This window comes from Pseudomyrmex gracilis, unplaced genomic scaffold, assembly GCF_002006095.1.
Source record: "Pseudomyrmex gracilis isolate BER0280 unplaced genomic scaffold, ASM200609v1 scaffold_202, whole genome shotgun sequence".
Lineage (NCBI taxonomy): Eukaryota > Metazoa > Arthropoda > Insecta > Hymenoptera > Formicidae > Pseudomyrmex > Pseudomyrmex gracilis.
In genome coordinates, this window is record NW_018020786.1 from 86,150 (window position 1) to 104,056 (window position 17,907).

Here is a 17,907-nt window from a genome sequence, read left to right on the forward strand (position 1 = left end):
TTTTTTTTTTTTTTTTTTTTTTTTCTATGATACAGTGTTCGAGTCGTGGCTCTAATCCCGATCCACGTCGAAAAAGACGCATTCTTCGCGTGTGTTTCATACGCGCATTTTACAAAAAAAGGCGGACACGCGTCGCGCTCAACGACGACGGGAGGGAGCGGCGTTTTCGAGAGATCGTCGCGATCGTTCTCGTCTCCGCGACACGATCCTGAGACGTGAGACGAGCGGATGTTATCGCGAAAACGCCGGTGTCGAAATATCGAATATATCAGAGATCGCGCTCTATAATCGCGATTAGAGCCCCCGCGACTCGACATTTTTATTTCGCAGTGGTGATCGCGGTTCGCCCTGCGCCGCCGCGATGACGTACAATAATATGTGAATAATGATAATAATAATTAATACTCGAAATCGGCGCGATTTGCGATGCGCGCGACGACGACATGGCGCACCTGATCGTTTCGAAAAATCTCTTAAAAACGATTAGCTAATTAATTCGCTTGATAATTAGGAGATAGGTACCTCTAGGAACGCATGCACGCGCGCACGCACTCTTCAGCAGTCTTTAGAAATATGCCTCTCGTTTTTCTCCCTCCCTATTTCTCGTCTATGTCTCTCAGTATTTTTTTTTTCGTTTTCTTTCTCTCCCCCTCTCCTCTCTTTCTCTCTCTCTCTCTCTTTGCTCTCGACATTTCCTACTGTCTCGCATGCTATCTCGCGATCACCTCGATATCGCGAGAATCACACGATTCTCAGTCGTTATTCACGGGTTATAATTTAATCGATATTACGTACAAGTTGGAGAATATCACTTTTCTCTGTTCCGTAGTCGTCGTTGAACGAACGACCGACTTCGCAATCGCCTCGAACGCAAATCGATAAAATCCGCGGGAACGCGAGAAAAATCGCGCCGTTGATATGTGTGCGATCGGATTTATACCGGTCACGATCTGTGTGTTACTTAATTCACGTACGTCCGTTCGTTCGGACCGATCAGCTCCGCTTTACAATTCCGGAGTTTCTTTCCCGACTGTTGAGGAACGCGAGTAATAATAATCATAGCTCTGTACAAATGTGAGAAGAACGCGTTTATCGGTGACCGAAAATCGTCGTGGTTATCGCGTTTGCGCTCGCGCGATTCTATCTCTCAAAATCTGTAAGCGCTTTTTTTTTCTCTCTCTCTCTCTCTCTCTCTCTCAACATAATAAGATACTCTCGAAGCCTCTCTTTCTCTCTGTGTCTTTCTCTCAAGCACATTCACACTATTCGCCGACCTGTAAAATCTCCGCGCGACACGTACTCGTAATAAACAAAGACCGTCACTCGGAGTTTTCGAATCGTCGGATCTGTGCGTTTCTTCTCGATCGGTCAATCATCATGATTGCTCCTTGAAGATTTCCGTGGATCGTTGTCTCGTAGCTTCGAATTGCGCGTTATTTTTCTTCTTCGCTATAAAGATTAATCACTCGTTTCGGCTACTCGCTGCACGCTCTGCCTGCTGCCCTCGCCTGCCGTCGTCCGGCCTCTTCTAGGTCGCGCTCGTGAACAGAACCGAATTCTTGTAATAACCTGTTCGTGATTCTGAAACAGAAGCGATTTTCACAAATGCTTTTCTGAAAATTGATCAAGGTCTTGCTTATTGTTATCGAATGTGCTAGCTCGTCGCTTTCGAGATAAGAAAAACTACGGCCGCTACGGATTTGTTCTAGACGTTCATTTAGACAACCGCGTGTTTTAGGCGTGTCGCAATTCTTTAATGGGAAAGAAGAGAGTAGATGTCTCGCGAATGAAGATGCGCGCTCGGAAATGAATGGTCGTGGGCGTAATTTCACTACGGGGGAACCGCATATTCGGCTGTGATAGGTTGCCGCGGCGCGATTCGTGAAGGTTGGGACCAGCTAGGTCATTCGATGATCGTTCGTTCGGAAGAAAGCGCCGCTCACTAATTATCGTTGCCTCTCGAGACGTAGATGAACGCGAAGAAGGACGCGCGAGAGGTGGATGAAGAGATGGACGAAACAAGTCGAGAAAAAGGGGGAGAGGAGGAGGAGGAGGAGATCGGCGAGGCCCCCCCTGTATCCGCGTGTACTAACGCACACGTCTGTAAATACGAGACCGGCCGAGTCATCGGCCTCAGCACGGGGCTTTGTGATCGAGCCGCCACTCTACTTTTTATACAACTGTCGCTTATGATTGAAAATCGCTACACGTTAATAGTCCGCGTGATTCAGTTTACTCGTCGTCTCTCCTCCTCGCTACATCGGATCGCCTTACTTTGCTGGATTATTATTATTATTATTATTTTTAATTATTTGATGGAACGTTTTGATATACTAATTTTGTTTTCTTCTTCAACAGCCTGTCAATTATTTAATCAACGTTGAACAAAGGTTTGAGTTTTAGATCTGCGACTGACGACAAAATTGTTATAATTTATATATACGTATAATTTCTAAACTTCTCTTAATAACGACAAAGTGTTACGGTTATAAGTGCATTTAAGAGACTTCTTGTTTCATTTTGAACGTGGCAAAATCGCGAATAACATTATCGTCGGTAAAAAGATGTGGGAGTTGATTTTGCAAAGACGTTGCCAATTAAGAGCGGACTTGTTAATTCCTTTCGAAAGCCTCTCCCCCGGAGTGGGCGGATGGGCGAAAAACGATTATTTACGTGCAACGTCACGCCGACCGGGGGCCTTGGAGCATCGAAATCGCGCTACGGATATAGTTTTTGCGCGAGTTGGAAACTTACTTCGGACAAGTTTCTACGGAGGAGAGCGAGGCCAAGTTTCGAATATGCCGGGGCTATGCCGCTGACGCCTTTGCAAGAACCGCCGCGTCGCGCCCACCCCCTCTCGAGACGCGGCCGCCCCTCAAAAGTTTCTAATTAAAGATCCGAACTTTATTCCGTACAGCAAGAAATCGCTCTACACTGTGAGCGCAGCAAGTAGCGCACTGCGCTCTTCGCAATGCGAACGAAACTTGCGAGAAGTAAGCGCAATCAAATCTCGTCGCGAATACTTAATATGCAACAGTAGGTATTTTTACGTGAGTCTATCGAGTGTTTTTATTTGAACGCACCTTGAAGAGGAGACTTGACTTGGTCCCTCTCGGCTGCTTGATGCTGCCGCGATTTTCTCTCTAGCTCGAGTTCCTGCACCAGCGATTCTGCGACCAAACAACAAACATACAAAATTGAGAAAAAAACATTAGGAATGTGTATATGGCGAACAAACCTTACATATAATACAATACATTAATTTTCAACCACACGATTCGCGTATAGGTAGTTTCGTTAAGCATTTTCTCGAGATTAGTATCGGCGTTCGGATAACGCGCTTCGCTGCCTCAATTATGAGTCGAAGGAATCGCCTCGAGGAGAGAAGTCCGTCGGCTCGCACGGGAACGACGCGCGGATTCGACGAGGCGTGAACCACGCGCGCGAAGGATGAAACGAAGCGGTAATTAGTGCAAAACCGGCAGCTACTGTCAGCCGGGCGCAAAAGGGGGATGGAAAAGGGACGGGCGGGATAACGGGCGAAGGCAGGCGTGAAAAGGCCGCGAGTTTGCTCACTGAATTTCGCAAGGATTAGGGTGAAAACTGGAAAATGTCCCTTTAATGATATCGCGCCGAATTTAACCGGGCACACGCTTCCGTTGAATCTTCTTTTCAACGATTTGTGTCACGGATATGGACCGCTATTATAGATTTATTTGACTTCGTGTTCGAAGAGAGAAAAACGAATCATCATCTATTGTGATAATCGATTTAAGATAATGGACGTTAATTAATAAAACAGCGAATTAAGAGTTGAACACCTAATCGATAATTCCGAATCAAATCATTCACTTTTAAGTTTTAAATGTTTTTGTAATAAGAAAAGCAGACTTGCTAATCTCATTTATAAGCCGAAGTTATATGCGAACAAAAGATTACAACGCAAGAAGAACAACGGCGGAGAGAACATGTCGCGCGACGTAGGGACGCGGTCGATCTGATCGGTAAGCGTGAAATGGCGCCTCCTTAGGCAAAGGAGCAATGGTAAAATCCAATTGCGAGGCCATTAAATCCCAGTTAACCGGCGGACGTGAAGTCGGCATTCGGCGACGCGTCCCGGCTTCGCCTCCGCCCGCGTTTCTATCCCGCTCTATCTTCATCGCCTCGACCGGGACTAGAGCCGAGATTCCATTATGCTTTGAGCAACAATAGCTGAGGGCTGTTTCGTGGCACGTGGGTGTGAATTCGTGCGTTCGTCAGGGCCGTTATATTCCACGACTTTGGGGCACACAATGTTTGCGTTTCGCTGAGCCAAATTACCTCTCGCGCCCTTATACGCGCGCGGGGTGTCGCGTCCCTTTGATATCCAAATGACAATTTAACTGCTCCAGATATAACGCCGCGCTTGCTTGCTCGCTCGACAAGCTTGACGAAGAAGGGCGACGAGAGAGACAGAGGGGAAGGGAAGAAGAGAGAAACCACACCTCGGGGCGATTTATAGAAACTTTCTTGCCTCTTTTACTTCGGGGAGGGGACGGGAGGAAGGGGAGACGATCCCGAGATTCAAGAACACATCCTTTTGTTAGAGATAAAGAGCGCGAAAAAGTGATTTGATTGATTGTGCGCGTCTTTTTTTTTTGTTTTTTTTTCATACGTGTTTCGCTTTCATTTTGTTCCGTTCTAATAACTTGCGGCGGGGAGCGGCGGCGCGTCTCGCCGTGTCGTCGTTGATATTATATCCGCTCGCCTGTCCGCCGTCAACGTTGTAAGAAAGCGATGTGCGCGGCAAACGACGACTTGGAAATCCGGATCCGCGATTTCTCGCGGATATCGTTGCGTGCATAGCGTATCGAATGAAGAAAGAAGAGCGTTCGTCTTCGATACCATGGAATTCCACGGCGAACGCGTCCCGGGAGTCTAAGAAGAATAAGCCCGCTAATAGTTTCGCTACCGTCTTACACACCCTGACAAATCGTTCGGACAATGAAAACAATTTCAGCCCGTATACGAGACTTCGACCTGGGGCCCTAAACGGTCGGATATTGTGTGTATTGTATGCCCCGCGCCTATATATCGCGCGGCCATCGCCGGGGCTTTTTGGGAAGGGTGGTGATGGTGGTGGTGGTTGTGGTGGTGGTGGTGATGGTGGTGGTAGTGGCGGAGCGACGCGAGACGAGGGCCCCCTTAAAAAAGACGTCCGCCTGAAAAAGAAGAAAGGTTCTCCCCAGAAAGGTTCACCCCCTCTATGACTCCGCATTTATCCGCACGTAATTAACTCCGGCACAATGCGGCCACGAGGAGACGGAGAGAGGCCACCTTGCCTCCGAGCAGAAGAAGAAAACAAACCGAATCGAAACCGAGGACAGGGAGAGAATGCGAGTAGGAGCGGGGTCGATCGCGGGGTATATACATCGGGAGTCTCGCAACAACTGGAAAAACTTGCGTGCATTATTGGCCGCGGGATCGAAAATACCACGGGCTCTCTCGTGCAAACCTCATCATTACATCTTCTGATCTGGCGAGAAACGCGTCACCGCAAAAGGGGGAGGCGGGGGGGAGAAGGAGGACCAATAACTGGCAATTGATAAGTATTCTCGCGACAGACACTCCTTATTTCACGGAAGTTTTTACATGACGCGCGTATAGAGAGAGAGAGAGAGAAAGAGAGAAAGAACTGCTGCCGGAGGACGACGTCCTTGGGGCAATGTAACCGAGTTTGCCGCGCCGGCGCCGGATATCGGATATAACCGTCAACATGATGAGTGCACTCGACATGTTTCGTTCTTGCGCGAAAAAAGCAATTTAAGTATCACGTCGAAGCGATGGTAATTGGCTGAATGCTCTTATTTCCAAGAATCGAGAGAGACCCGAGGGTTAGTAACGTTTATGAGCAAAAGAAAAAAAAAAAAAAAAGATGTAGGGCGCGAGACGCGAATGATGTGCTCCCGAGCGCGCTCCTATCCGTCTGGAGGGTTGATTTCATGTAGCATCGCGTTTTTAATGCCCTGATCTTTATGTAAAGCAGAGATGAGGGCAGAGAAAAAGAAAGAGAGAGACAAAGAGAGATAGATAGAGAAGGGCGAAAAACGGGAAGGGAGTAAACGGAAATAAGAGTGGGGATAGACGCTTGAGTGTCAAGCCGACCGTGAAATTGTGTGAATCAAGGAGCACAGCGCGGAGACACAAAAAGCGAAGAAACCGAGAGAAGAGAATAATACACGAAGAAGAATAGGAGGAGGAAGAAGATGATCGAAAGAAATCTCATTTCTCTCTCGCAAATCGAGCGACTTTCATAATTTTACATTTTCAAGTGCGAAGCGTTTTCGTCTTTTTCTTGCACTTTTCCGTTCGTTTTTATCGCGATGATTCCTTCTTTCTCCGTCGAATCTCCGTACGAATAATACGCTACATTTGTTCGAGAAGCGTCATCTTGAAACGTGTGTGCGAGATCTCTCCAAGCTCGCTCGGAGCGTGACAAACGCGACGCTAATTCTCGGTTCGGTTGACTTGTCAATGGAATCTGCTTCGGTGACGCCGTCAATATTGTTTGGAAAAAGAAAACTAGGCGATAACAAGGGGAGCGATCGATAAGATCCACTTGGTAATTGTTCTTTCTCCCGCGCATAAAGCCCACTCTTCAGTATGCCGTTCTCGTCGGCAAGCTCTCCGCAGTAACGAATTTAATCCCCTCGCAATCCGCGCGCGCCTTCCAATCGGCGCCCGCGGCGACGCGAAATCATCACGAGTCGAAGGCAGATTTGGCTCTTTTGTCTCTCTCTTGTTGTTTTTTTTTTGTTTTTTATGTGTGCGCGACCGAACTCAAAAGATTCCCGAAAACAACGTCGCTATATCCGATTCGCAACTAGTCGGACTAGTCGCGACGCTTCGCGAAAGCGTTTTTGTTTTTGTTTGTTTGATTTTTTCGTTTTTTGAAGCGTGCGTGAGTTTGCTGTGTGTTCGATATTTTCTAGGGCGCGTGAAACTGTCGAAGAAAGCGCGAAAAACCGACTGGCGAAGTCGCGGCTTGTAATCGTCGCGCGCCGGTAGAATGTCTGGGGCAATATTTTTCTGACAACACCTATACTCATCCCGTCAGCTGCAACCTTGCGCGAACCGTACACCTCACGCACGGATAGAAACTCTATCTTTCTTCTATCCGTCCGCTTCCATTCTCCCGCCTCCCTTCCCTCCCCGCCCGTTTCACCCTCTCCGTTTCCCCTCTTCTCTCCGGAACGCCCGATTCCCCGGGCTCTCTCGCCGGAAAACTACATTGTCGTGCCTCGTGGATATATTCAGAGCGAGGGACGTTTCCACAAGCCTTCCGCCCTAGCCTCCCGCCCGCCCACGTTGACGCGTCGGCTTCCTTCAGCCTTTATATTGCTCGTACACACGCGTCACGCTTTATCACTCTTATGGGGTTATTGTCTTTCGCGGTAATGGTCTACGCACGTGTGAGTATACGCACAGGTGCGACGCTCGCATTTTCTCACCCGCGTGGGCGGTCGGAAAGCTGGAAATAATTCGACGTGCGCGCACGCCATCGTCCGTCGTCGTCATTTTTCTTCCCGTGGCGCGCGACACGCTTGATTTGCGAGACTGAAGCTTACAACTTTTTATTCCTCTGATCATACTGTGTCTGTTCTTTTTTCTTTTCTTTTGTTTCGTAATTTATAGTCCACTCGTTTATTCAAGGTTAATTTCATTCGCGCGAGCGCTCGAGAGTGTGGCGTGTGTGAAGAGTTAAAAAAAAAAAGAGATTTAAACCCCGATGACGTTACGATCGCGTTATAGTCGCGCGGTACGCGATTGTCGATTTCGCGGGGCATTGATGAGAAATGATATCAATGCGTCTCTCCCAAACGCGATTATTTTCCATTTCGAACAATTCTCTTCGGGTCTCTTCCTCCCTCCCCCCGGTTTCCCATCAAACATTAATGCTCGCGCGGCGATTTAGAGTGATTGCGGTATCGGGGTGGAAGATGAAGGTACGGTGCACACCGCGAGGCAATCTCGCAAAGTCTCGATGTGGGTGTGTTCGAAACGCGCAGCGCGTCCTCTTCGTACGGTGGGAGAAGCACACGGTCGAGGAGGAAGAGAAGAAAAAGAGAGGAATACACAGGGTGAGGCGGGAGGGAGAGGGGAAATAAACGATAGAGACCGCTGAAGACGATGCTTTCGGAAGAAGGATAGGAAGGCGAGCGAGAAAGATGGAGAAAGCGAGTGTGTGCTGCAAAATCGAGAGGGAGGTAGAACAGTGGCAACGGTAGGGGAAGAGGTTATGGTTGCTGCGAAATTATTGCATATAGTCTGAATATTAAAGCGTGGCGGAGTGCTTCGTCGTACTCTGCGAATGGTGGACGTGAAGGAATCGCACGTCGCACGTACACATGGTACGTATGCGCATATCGATGTGCATGTGTGTGTGTGTGTGTGTATATACGCGCAAGAGAGAAAGGGGGGAAGAAGAAGAAGAAGAAGAGAGAGAGAGAGCAATATGAGGAGGACATGGGGGGGGGGGACCGGAGGAGGTTTGAGAGAAGAGCGGAGGGTTACGAGACGTGAGTGGAAGAAGGAGCGAGGATAGGTAACGCCACCGAGAACCGCGGTGGCCGCCGGGGAAATTACGGCTCCTTCCTTACTTGCGAGAGATGTGCATAAACTCTGCATTACACTCAGTGGCGCTCAAGTGAATAAGCTGTGTGAGACCCGAACGAGGATCGCAAGATCGTACGACCGATCGAAAGAACGAAGAACGCGATAACATTGTTGGTATCACCGAATTCTTTTTCTCTCTCTTTCTCTCTCTTTCTCACTCTTTTTCTCTCGAGAGAGTCGCGTACAAATATCTACAATTTCAAATTATTTCGATTGATCGCAGACTATTCCAATTTTCGACCAGTACGGATTGAATCTCGCTCCGAAGCGATCAATGACGTGAATTTGGCAAATCGATCAGTTATATTCCTTGAATTTAGCGAAGTGATTAAGTCATTAATCGCGCTCCAGGAACGATTCAATCAGTCGAAAGAGCTAGAATAATGTTGAAGAATTCGAATTCTTCTGCCGCGCTCATACTTAACGTGGAAAATACTTTATACGGTCAAGAAACAGATTGATGAAATGTTTAGATCAACGAAACGCGTTCTATGTCAAATTACAACAGGTCAGATACCACGAGACAGATGTTTCTGGATGTCTACGTGACAGGAATGAGAGCCACCGCTCGTATAGAATGCATGACTCGAAGACGCGATGGTGGCCCCCCGAGGTCCCCTCAGTGGCGTAAGTACCCGCCTCAGACGACGTTACGTCGAACTACCTCTTTCCCCCGGTGTTTCCTCTCGATGGCCACTTTCCCACCCACGCTACACAGCTTCGCTCATCGCTGTCTTTCCTCTCCCGCGTCATCCCCATCTAAATCTCCGTTGTTTATTGCAAATGGATTCCGCATCATGATGCCCGGGTGGCTGCGGGACCCTATTCAAATACCTCGTGTTTCCTCGTCAAGAACCAACTCGGTTTCTTCCCTCCCTCCCGCCCTTTTACTCCTTCTCCCCCTACCTTCCTCTCCCTCATTCTCTTCTCCCACTCTCTTCGTGCACGGGGTTGTTATTGCCGGCGGCGTGATTGCTCTCGCTCGAGATCTTTCGAATAATTTACTTTGCACGATACCACCACGACACACACCTCCCCGCTTCAACGTCTCTCCTTCGCCCTCGGGGTCGATTTTCTCTTTTTTTTTTCTTTCTCTCTCTCTCTCTCTCTCTCTCCTCTGTCTCTTTTTGTCAGGGTAATCGAGGATCGAGAGCGCTCGGCCGGAAGATCAGAAAAATTGAGTGGATCCTAATACGGGAATGCGATTATCCGAATTAGCGGATCCCGTCGGTTCTGAGCTTGGATCTTCATCGCCTTTTCTCTCTCCCTGCGTTGCCTGACCTCCCGAGCTCCTACCGCGTAAACTGTTACTTTACTGAATTACCGCAAACTTTACAATGTAGGTAAAATCCTAGTTTTTCCTCGCGCGCAGACAGTTTTATTTTCTCTTCGGCGAATAACTTTTTGTGTCTTCGAAATTTTTTTCCCTGCGTGTGTGTATTTTTCACTGCGAGAACGTAACACGACGTTGAAACTACATACTTGTTATGTTCCGTTCGGATTTTTTCGAATTATCGAGAAAAAAGAAGAGAACAAAATGAGACAGAGGACTGTGGTCACTTCGTTAACGATTAACAATTTATATCTCGTTTGTTTTAACGATTGCATCGACGAAAACTGTCTCGACGGCGAAGAAGTTGATAGAGACAAATTAGCGTGTCGTTGTTAATACTGACCTTGGTAGTTTTGCCAGAAGGCCGATGCCTGACTACCGATGAGGTCTAGTCCATATCCCCATGCGGGCTTCTCCGGCGTCGACGGTTGCTGCGAAGGACGCGGCACTTGTGCTTCCCGATACTGTTGAGCCGCTGCCTGTTGCTGCTGAAGGGGTTGCTGCGGCGGCTGTTGCTGCGAGGGCGTTTGCTGCGACTGGGAATGCACCGGACTGGCCTCCGGCGGTTCCGAACTCGTGCGCGTTTCCGCCGTGACGTTTTCTGCATCATAATAAAGAAAAAACATAATCGCACAATTGATTGAGACTTTTGTACTGGAAATGTGCGTTTTTCGGGTTGTTTCAATCTTCTCCCGGCGACAAGCGAAGAATTAAACAACGATATATTTTAATATGTATATTAAAGAAGCGATATATATATATATATAAATATATACGACTATATATATACATATACGACTAAACTGCGTGAACAGAAAGGAAAAATAAATAAATAGGTACGGAAAGAGCGCAGAAAAGTATAAAAACCCCTAAAAAGTAGTTCATAAGACCATAACCGTCTTATGACTCACCCCATTGCGACACCGAAGTGGCAGAGTAGCGTGCCGTTTGATTTCAAATTAGTATCGCGACTCTCTGGATCTGACAGGATTAATCACAGCGGTACCGGTAACGGCGGTGGCGGTGGCGGCGGCGACGGCGACGGTGGAGGAGGAGGCAGCAGCAGCGGCAGCAGCAGCAGCAGCAGCAGCAACAGCGGCAGCGGCAAAAGACGTTAGCAGCAGTAACAACAGCAGCGGTAGTGAAACCAGAGCGGAGGTAATGTGAAAACGATGAGATGGAAGAGGTTGGCGGAAAACCAGAAAGAGAGAGAAAGAGAGAGAGAGAGAGAGAGAGAGAGAGAGAGAGAGAGAGAGAAAGATAGATAGATAGAGAGGAGGTAGGGCCACAAGACGAAACGTTATATCGGAATAAGAGATTTTACTTAAAGGGTTTGAGTTTTGGTAGTGACAGGAAGAAGGGTGGCGTGCCGCTTGTTGCTGCTACTTCTACTGCCGGAGGATCACGGGGGGGCGAGGCGCGCACGCGGTGCCTAGTTAAGGTGCTTGGAGAGAGGCAGAGAGAGAGAGAGAGAGAGAGAGAAAGAGAGAGAGCGGGAAAGTAAAAGGGGGAGGAAGAGGGAGGGGAAGAACAGGCTGCCATCAGCCAGCCGACGATGGAGAGGGATTGCACCGCCGGCAAGGGGATAAGTAAGGAATCATATTCTGCCGGGTGTCAGGCTGTTTGCTCTGCCTCGGCGTATTAATTAATTTATTCCGAGATCACCGGTGTGGCCCCGGGGCTCTTAACGGAGAAACTAACGACGAGCTCGCGAAATCCTAAGAAAACCCATCCATTTGCTTGCGATAGCCTGCATCTCTCTCGCGTCTAATCTATGCAATGAAAATTCGGGATGTTATTTTCCCAGCACTAGCTAAGCCCCGCGCTATCGGAAGCTCTTTATAACGTCATAATTCTATGTTCGAAAGTGCACAGAAACGACAATAGGTGTATATGTATTATTTTCAATCAACGATCTGAATTTTTCTCAATATAAAACAAACTTTGTGTATAGACACAAGAGCGATGAGATATTCTCATTACGCACCGGTAATCGCTCTGACTTGTTCCGAAGATGCCCCCGTAGCCTTCAGGGCTTCCTCCAGTTGCGTACGCCTCTTGATCTCCAGGTCTAGTTGTTCCTGCAACCGTTTCCTCGCTCTTCGTTCCTTCTTTAACCGTTTCTGGTAAACCACTGTAACAGAAAGAGAAATAACGCGATCGTTTAGTACGGCCGAAAAAATATGTCACATGCGTATCGCGTCTACGAGAGATGCGATTTTCACATAATAACAATTTATTGTCAACACCATCGATTGTACGCGTCTCGAACATGCGTATACAATATATACGTGTTCCTATATGCAATCTGACGAGAAAACGCACGCCAAATTTGCGCTTGACCATCTTCATCCCCCAGGTGGCGGAACCCCGGCGTGGTCAGAATCCGACGGGATTATCCCGGGTGTATCATTCTACAGCGGGGGGGCTTCACACCGGCGGGCCCGAAAACTCAAAGTCCAAGCGGGGGTCCAATCGTCTCGGCGGCTACCGTGCGCGCCGGATCCGACGGTAGCTGACCGAGTCGAATCGTTTATCGATTTCTCTCTCACGGCGAGTTATTCCACGTTAAAAAGATACAGGGAAGAAGCTATATAAGACATTAAACCATCTGTGCGTTCCAATTATGCGCGAGTAGAGAGCCATTAAACGGACACGTGTAAACATGTAAATTAATTTAATTTACAACAAAAAAAAGGAAACCCTCGATCGATTTATTATTAATTTTTTATTGACCGTAAACGTTACGACACAATATAACATATAAGGAAGAGCTTACTTTGTTCACTTTTTTTTTGTCGCGGATCATTTTTTTCTTGTCTTTTTGCTCATTCCATACCTCTCTTTCTGATTTCTCTTTTCACGGATTTCAACTACTTTTTCGTTGTCCCGGACAAACGCACATACACATATATAAAATCAATCCATCGCGAGACTCACCGCAAATTTGCGTTTAACTCACACACAAAACGTACGTGTGCGGAGAACGCTCGATTCGCTACGGCGATGGGTGGTTCGCTCGGATACGCGCGGACTGATCGGTTTGATCGGTCGAGATCTGCGTCGGCGTCTTTGAACGGCTTCTTCTCTCTCTCTCTCTATCCGCTTTAATTATTTTCCATCATTGTGAACAGGCGCGTCCGTCCATTGTTGTCTTCTTCTTCTTCTTCTTCTTCTGAGAGCGCATCCCGACGCATCTCGACACTTGACTCGATCTCTCTCGCGAACTGCGGCTTTGTGTTTCGATCAACGCGCCTCGATCGTTCTCCGGATTCTCATTGCGCCGAAATCAACGCATAATGGCGTGCAGTGTGTACACGTCGACATCCGACCGACATTCTTACGTTGTTTGATTCTCTAAGCGAAATTTTCTCAACTTCACTTAGAGACAGTGTTGGAAATAGCAACATCTCACGACGAACCAAAAGAAAATCTATGATCTGAATTTTTTTGATGTATCAAGAAATTATAAATTAATTTCTGTGCGATCCGTTGAGACATGAATCCGTCGTGATTTTTCTGGAAGATTTTTCTGGAAGGCAACTTGGCGGAAGACGGTAGCTACTCGCGCTCGCTCGGTTTAACATTAGCCTACCCTGACAGGTAAGACGGTAGCGCGAGGCGTAGGTACCACGTCGCCCTGGGCGTCCTCGAATATGACGACAGTGGCTTCGCGCTCCTTCTCTCTTTCTCTCTCTCCTCTCGTCGGTCAGTGCGCAGCAGCATGGAGATTAGGCACGCGGCTTTAATCGCTTTCTACTCGGGCGTCATTTCTTGGGAACGATAATCCAAGTATTGCTGCCGTAGATGGAAGTAAATCGAGAGAGAGAGAGAAGGGGTCGTGTGCAAAGGCATCCATCCACTTTAGATGCAAATGTATTTCTTATTCGGCCACCGGCATCGCGAGAATATCATACTTGTTTCTCGAATACTGCTGGCTCTGCGTCATACGTCGCGATACATTATCCTCTCCCCTCTTACCACCCTCCCCAGCTTGCCGTTCTTTCTGCTTGAGCTTCACCAAAAATTCGAACACGAATGCGCCGTGTATAAACGCGCGCTGCCGCGATTCTCTGAGGTGCAAGATAACGGGGATGCCATCGTACACCAGTTATCGCGATCCTATCGATCGTATCTCGCAGGTGGCCACCGGTTGAGCATCACTGATACGTGATTGATTCCCGGCAGACAAGGCGCAGACAACCCCTTCGTCTCCTCTGCCTCTTCACCATGACCGTGTACCCCTCCTTTTCCTCCCTGCTTGTACACGTCTCTTTCTCTCTCTCTCTCTCTCTCTCTCTCTTTCCTATCTCTTTTTCTCCCTTTCTCTCTCGCTCTCTTTCTTTCTCTTATGCACTCTTCTCCTTATCCACTTTGGCATAATGCGCCTCCGAGACGTTTCTCTTCGTTCCTTTTCTCCCTCTCTCTTTCCCTTTTGCTTCGTGTTTCGTCTCCTTCATCCTCTCTCTTTCCTATGCGAAACGAAACAAGGGTGGAGAGAAAGTGGAAGAGGGTGGGGGCGGATGGGAGGACGAGGAGAGCAGAGGGAAGAAGAGATTGCGAGACGACGGCGGCAAGGAGGAAGAAGGGGGCAGACTTCTCGCAGTGACGGGAGGAGCGGCGAAGAGGGACGCAAGGAAAGCGAAAGAGAGAGAGAGCGAGAGAGACCAAGAGAGAGAGAGAGAGAGAGCAAGAGAGAGAGAGAGAACCGGGGACGGGGGGACAGCATTATGATGCAAAGATGGCGCGGCGGCGGCACCCTAGAATTAGCTCGAGCACTCGCCATTGGCCGCTCAGCAAACCACTCCTTCGGTAACAACCGACTGCATACGTTGCATACTAAGGATACACGCAAACCGGTAAAGAATTGCTCCAAACAGGACTGTTCTCTCTCTCTCTTTCTCCAGGGTTTGGCAATGTCGTCCACCTACGACATCAGCCAGAACAGAGAATATATCCGTCTGCGAATATATATCCGACGCGAAACGAGGAATTTTTTTAATCTTTCCATAATCGCACGAGATCCTCGAGGTGAGATCTCGCGTTAAGTATTCAGGTTATTAAGATAGTCGCGATTCGGATTTTTTTTTTTTATAAATATGCACACATGTGTTATCGTGCTGTTATAAAACGCGAGGTTTAAAATTTGCACGATTACATCAAACGTGAAACATCGTTGCTTCAATCGAATTTGTTCGTAAACCGCCGATGCAAACTCGACGAAAGACAGACGACCGATCGACCACCACACGATGCGTTTCTCGGAAAGGTACCAATCGAGCGACGACGACAGCGGGCCGTAGATCGCGGATGAACTAGCAATTTGATGCCTGGCGGATACAGAGAAGAGATTGTACGGAGTCCACGTGAACAGTGTTGAGATGAGATAGTTGGGCGCGGATAGATGCTGCGCGGGGTCTAAAGGTTAGGGAGGATTCCAGAGTCACGGTCGCACGATCTCGATCTCGCTCCGACGAAATGCGAGAGTGTACACGACGATGGACAATACTTTGTCGGTTGCAAAAACCGTTCTGCCGACTTGTTTTCTCTCTCTCTCTCTCTCTCTCTTTCTCGTTCTCTCGTTCTCTCGGTATTCGTTGGAGATACACGAGCTTTTTACACGTTACCTCGCATTGGATGTAATTACGGCGCAAGTTCTCTTTCCTGACTCTCTGAAGCGAGCCGTATTGCGCCATGGAACTCTCCGAACTCCGGCAAATCTAATCTATCGGCAGTGTTATCTGAAGACTTCAATGCCGCATACGTTTTTTTTCTCACACGAGCGTCGACGTATTTCTGATATATGCGAACAGACAGGCAATATACGCATACTTATTTTTTATTTCTTTTTGTCTTCGATCTTAATTATTCTCAAGAACGCGTAATTGCATACTTCAAGCTACATTGTAAAACCAGTTGTGCAAGTTTAATGAAACATTTCAAAGCAACACCACATCACACAGGGTCCGATCTGTATCCGACTGACGTAATAAAAGTTTGCTCGAGTTTTGACGAGCGCGAATTTAACGTGCGTCGGGACCAACTACTGTTGCGCGTACGGGTGACATCGGCGATTACGCAAGCGGCGTGTTAAGAGAGGGAAGAAATTTTGCGGTCAAATAATGAAACCAGAGCCCCGACGGCACCCATACACACGGCTGTCTTTCGATGTGACAGATATAGGAGAGACTGAAACGTCACGCCGAGTCCGTCGTGTATCGGGAGGACAAGAAGAGAGAAACGAACGCGAGTAAGCAAGTGACCGAGAGGGGAAAAGAAGGAGAGAAGAGGGCGGAAGGGGACGAAGACAGGAGGATAGGTCCATTAGATAATACAGTCAACAGAGAGAGCAGCCTCTTTCATCGAGCACGTCAAAATACATCAGCTACCACTGTGCGCTCGCTCAGAAATCCTCTGACCGCTCTTGGCGTGGACTCCCCACGTCGAAGACTCATCGGCCGGAGACTCTCTCCAAGTTCACCGTGGGTTTAACGGCTCACCCGCCCGACCACCTTCTCTCCTCCTTCTCCTCCTCTCTCTCTCTCTCTCTCTTGCAGGACACGATAGATCTCGATCGCCGATATCGAGTTCCGCGTCGACGGGTAGGTCAGAAATCGCAGGGTTCGTTTACGAGAGAGCAGAGTACCGAAGCTACTTGACCTCGGATGATAGAAGCAGCTAGTGTGACTGTTCGATGATATATCCACGTGAAATCTCTCCAATGATTTGGAAACAAAGACATTTGCATTGGTGTATGTATACTTGTTTTCAGGTAAACAATATCGATTTCCGTCTTCGCAACTCCGGAAGAACGAGCTGAAGACAACGTGAAACCTCTTCCGTTGTGTAATATCGCCGATGACGTGTTTCGAAGGGGAATATTGTTGCAGCCGATTGCGGGCTTCGCGTCGGAATCGCGTCTGGCCGGGCGCAAACAATCAGTGCAGGGCCAGGGAAACGTAATAGCCGAATCCAATCAAGAAACCAGCGGAAACTAATATAGAGACGTGGCGTTTTACTCGGGACTGTGCTTAATACCCGAAGCTGAGAGCAAGAGAGAGAAAGGAGATAGTGAGGAGCCCTCCGGGAATAGCAATATGATTTACATTTTGAGGTTATATTGACCATTCTCGCCACCTGCAGCACTTGCTCTCCTTCGTAGCCTCCAGGCTACGCCAAGAATGACCGGCTTCCATTCCGGAAAAATTAATAATAGCTCGCCTTCGGGTTCGTTAAACGATCACCGTTCCCGTTTTGCGCTAATATCAGCCACTCCAACTATGTTTTTTCTCCCTTCACAATATTTCAACATTAAACTCTCGATAAATTGTAATTTTGTTATTACTTTCCCGTGCGCGTTTCTCTCTAAATGCTTTGCCCCCGGTAGCGATCAACAATATTGATGTTAATCGTAAGCGACATAAGTTTCCCCGTCGTGCCGTTTTTCCCACTGTTTGTCACGTCGCTCGTTAATTTTCCGTATTTACAAATTAATCGCGCGATAAGTGCGCGAACGGTGTCGCATGACAGTGTGTGGTTACGAGTCGTTGCCCTTTGAGGTTTGGCTTCGCGCAAGAAGGGGTAAGACACGGTGCCGCAACGCGTGTAACACGACAAACGCGCAATTACAATTCATGAAAGCGGACGAACCTCCGCGCGTCTGGACGAACTCGTAATCTCCGCGGGACAGGAGGTCCCGAAACACCCGTTATCTATGACAAGGAGGATGGTTTCTTAGGCACCTACTAGAAAAGCTGTAGTCGCTCCAGAATGTCCCCTCTCTCTCTCTCTCTCTCTTTCTCTATCTCTCTCTCCTCGACACAGACAGCATCTGTGCTCTACGGCCCTCGATATCCATACAAAGCTGTGTGTTGAATAATATTACACTTAGCCCATACCCACTCGGACGATTATAGTTG

General features: G+C 48.1%; 1 protein-coding gene across 4 annotated transcripts in view; it reads right to left on the reverse strand.

Annotated features, from left to right (window-relative positions):
* LOC109858392 (dachshund homolog 2-like) overlaps positions 1–17,907 on the reverse strand; it is a 179,661-nt gene continuing 161,754 nt past the window's right edge. For 2 of the 4 annotated variants that reach the window (XM_020435577.1, XM_020435576.1), the window contains exons 9-12: positions 11,976–12,122; positions 10,332–10,589; positions 3,084–3,170; positions 1–1,581 (exon numbers count right to left, since the gene is read on the reverse strand). In XM_020435577.1, coding sequence (XP_020291166.1) covers positions 1,529–1,581; positions 3,084–3,170; positions 10,332–10,589; positions 11,976–12,122 — 545 coding nt within the window. In that variant the 3' untranslated portion in view covers positions 1–1,528. Of the gene's footprint in view, positions 1,582–3,083; positions 3,171–10,331; positions 10,590–10,899; positions 10,970–11,231; positions 11,761–11,975; positions 12,123–17,907 lie in introns of those variants that run through there. The other 2 variants (XM_020435578.1, XM_020435579.1) reach the window with 2 other exon arrangements.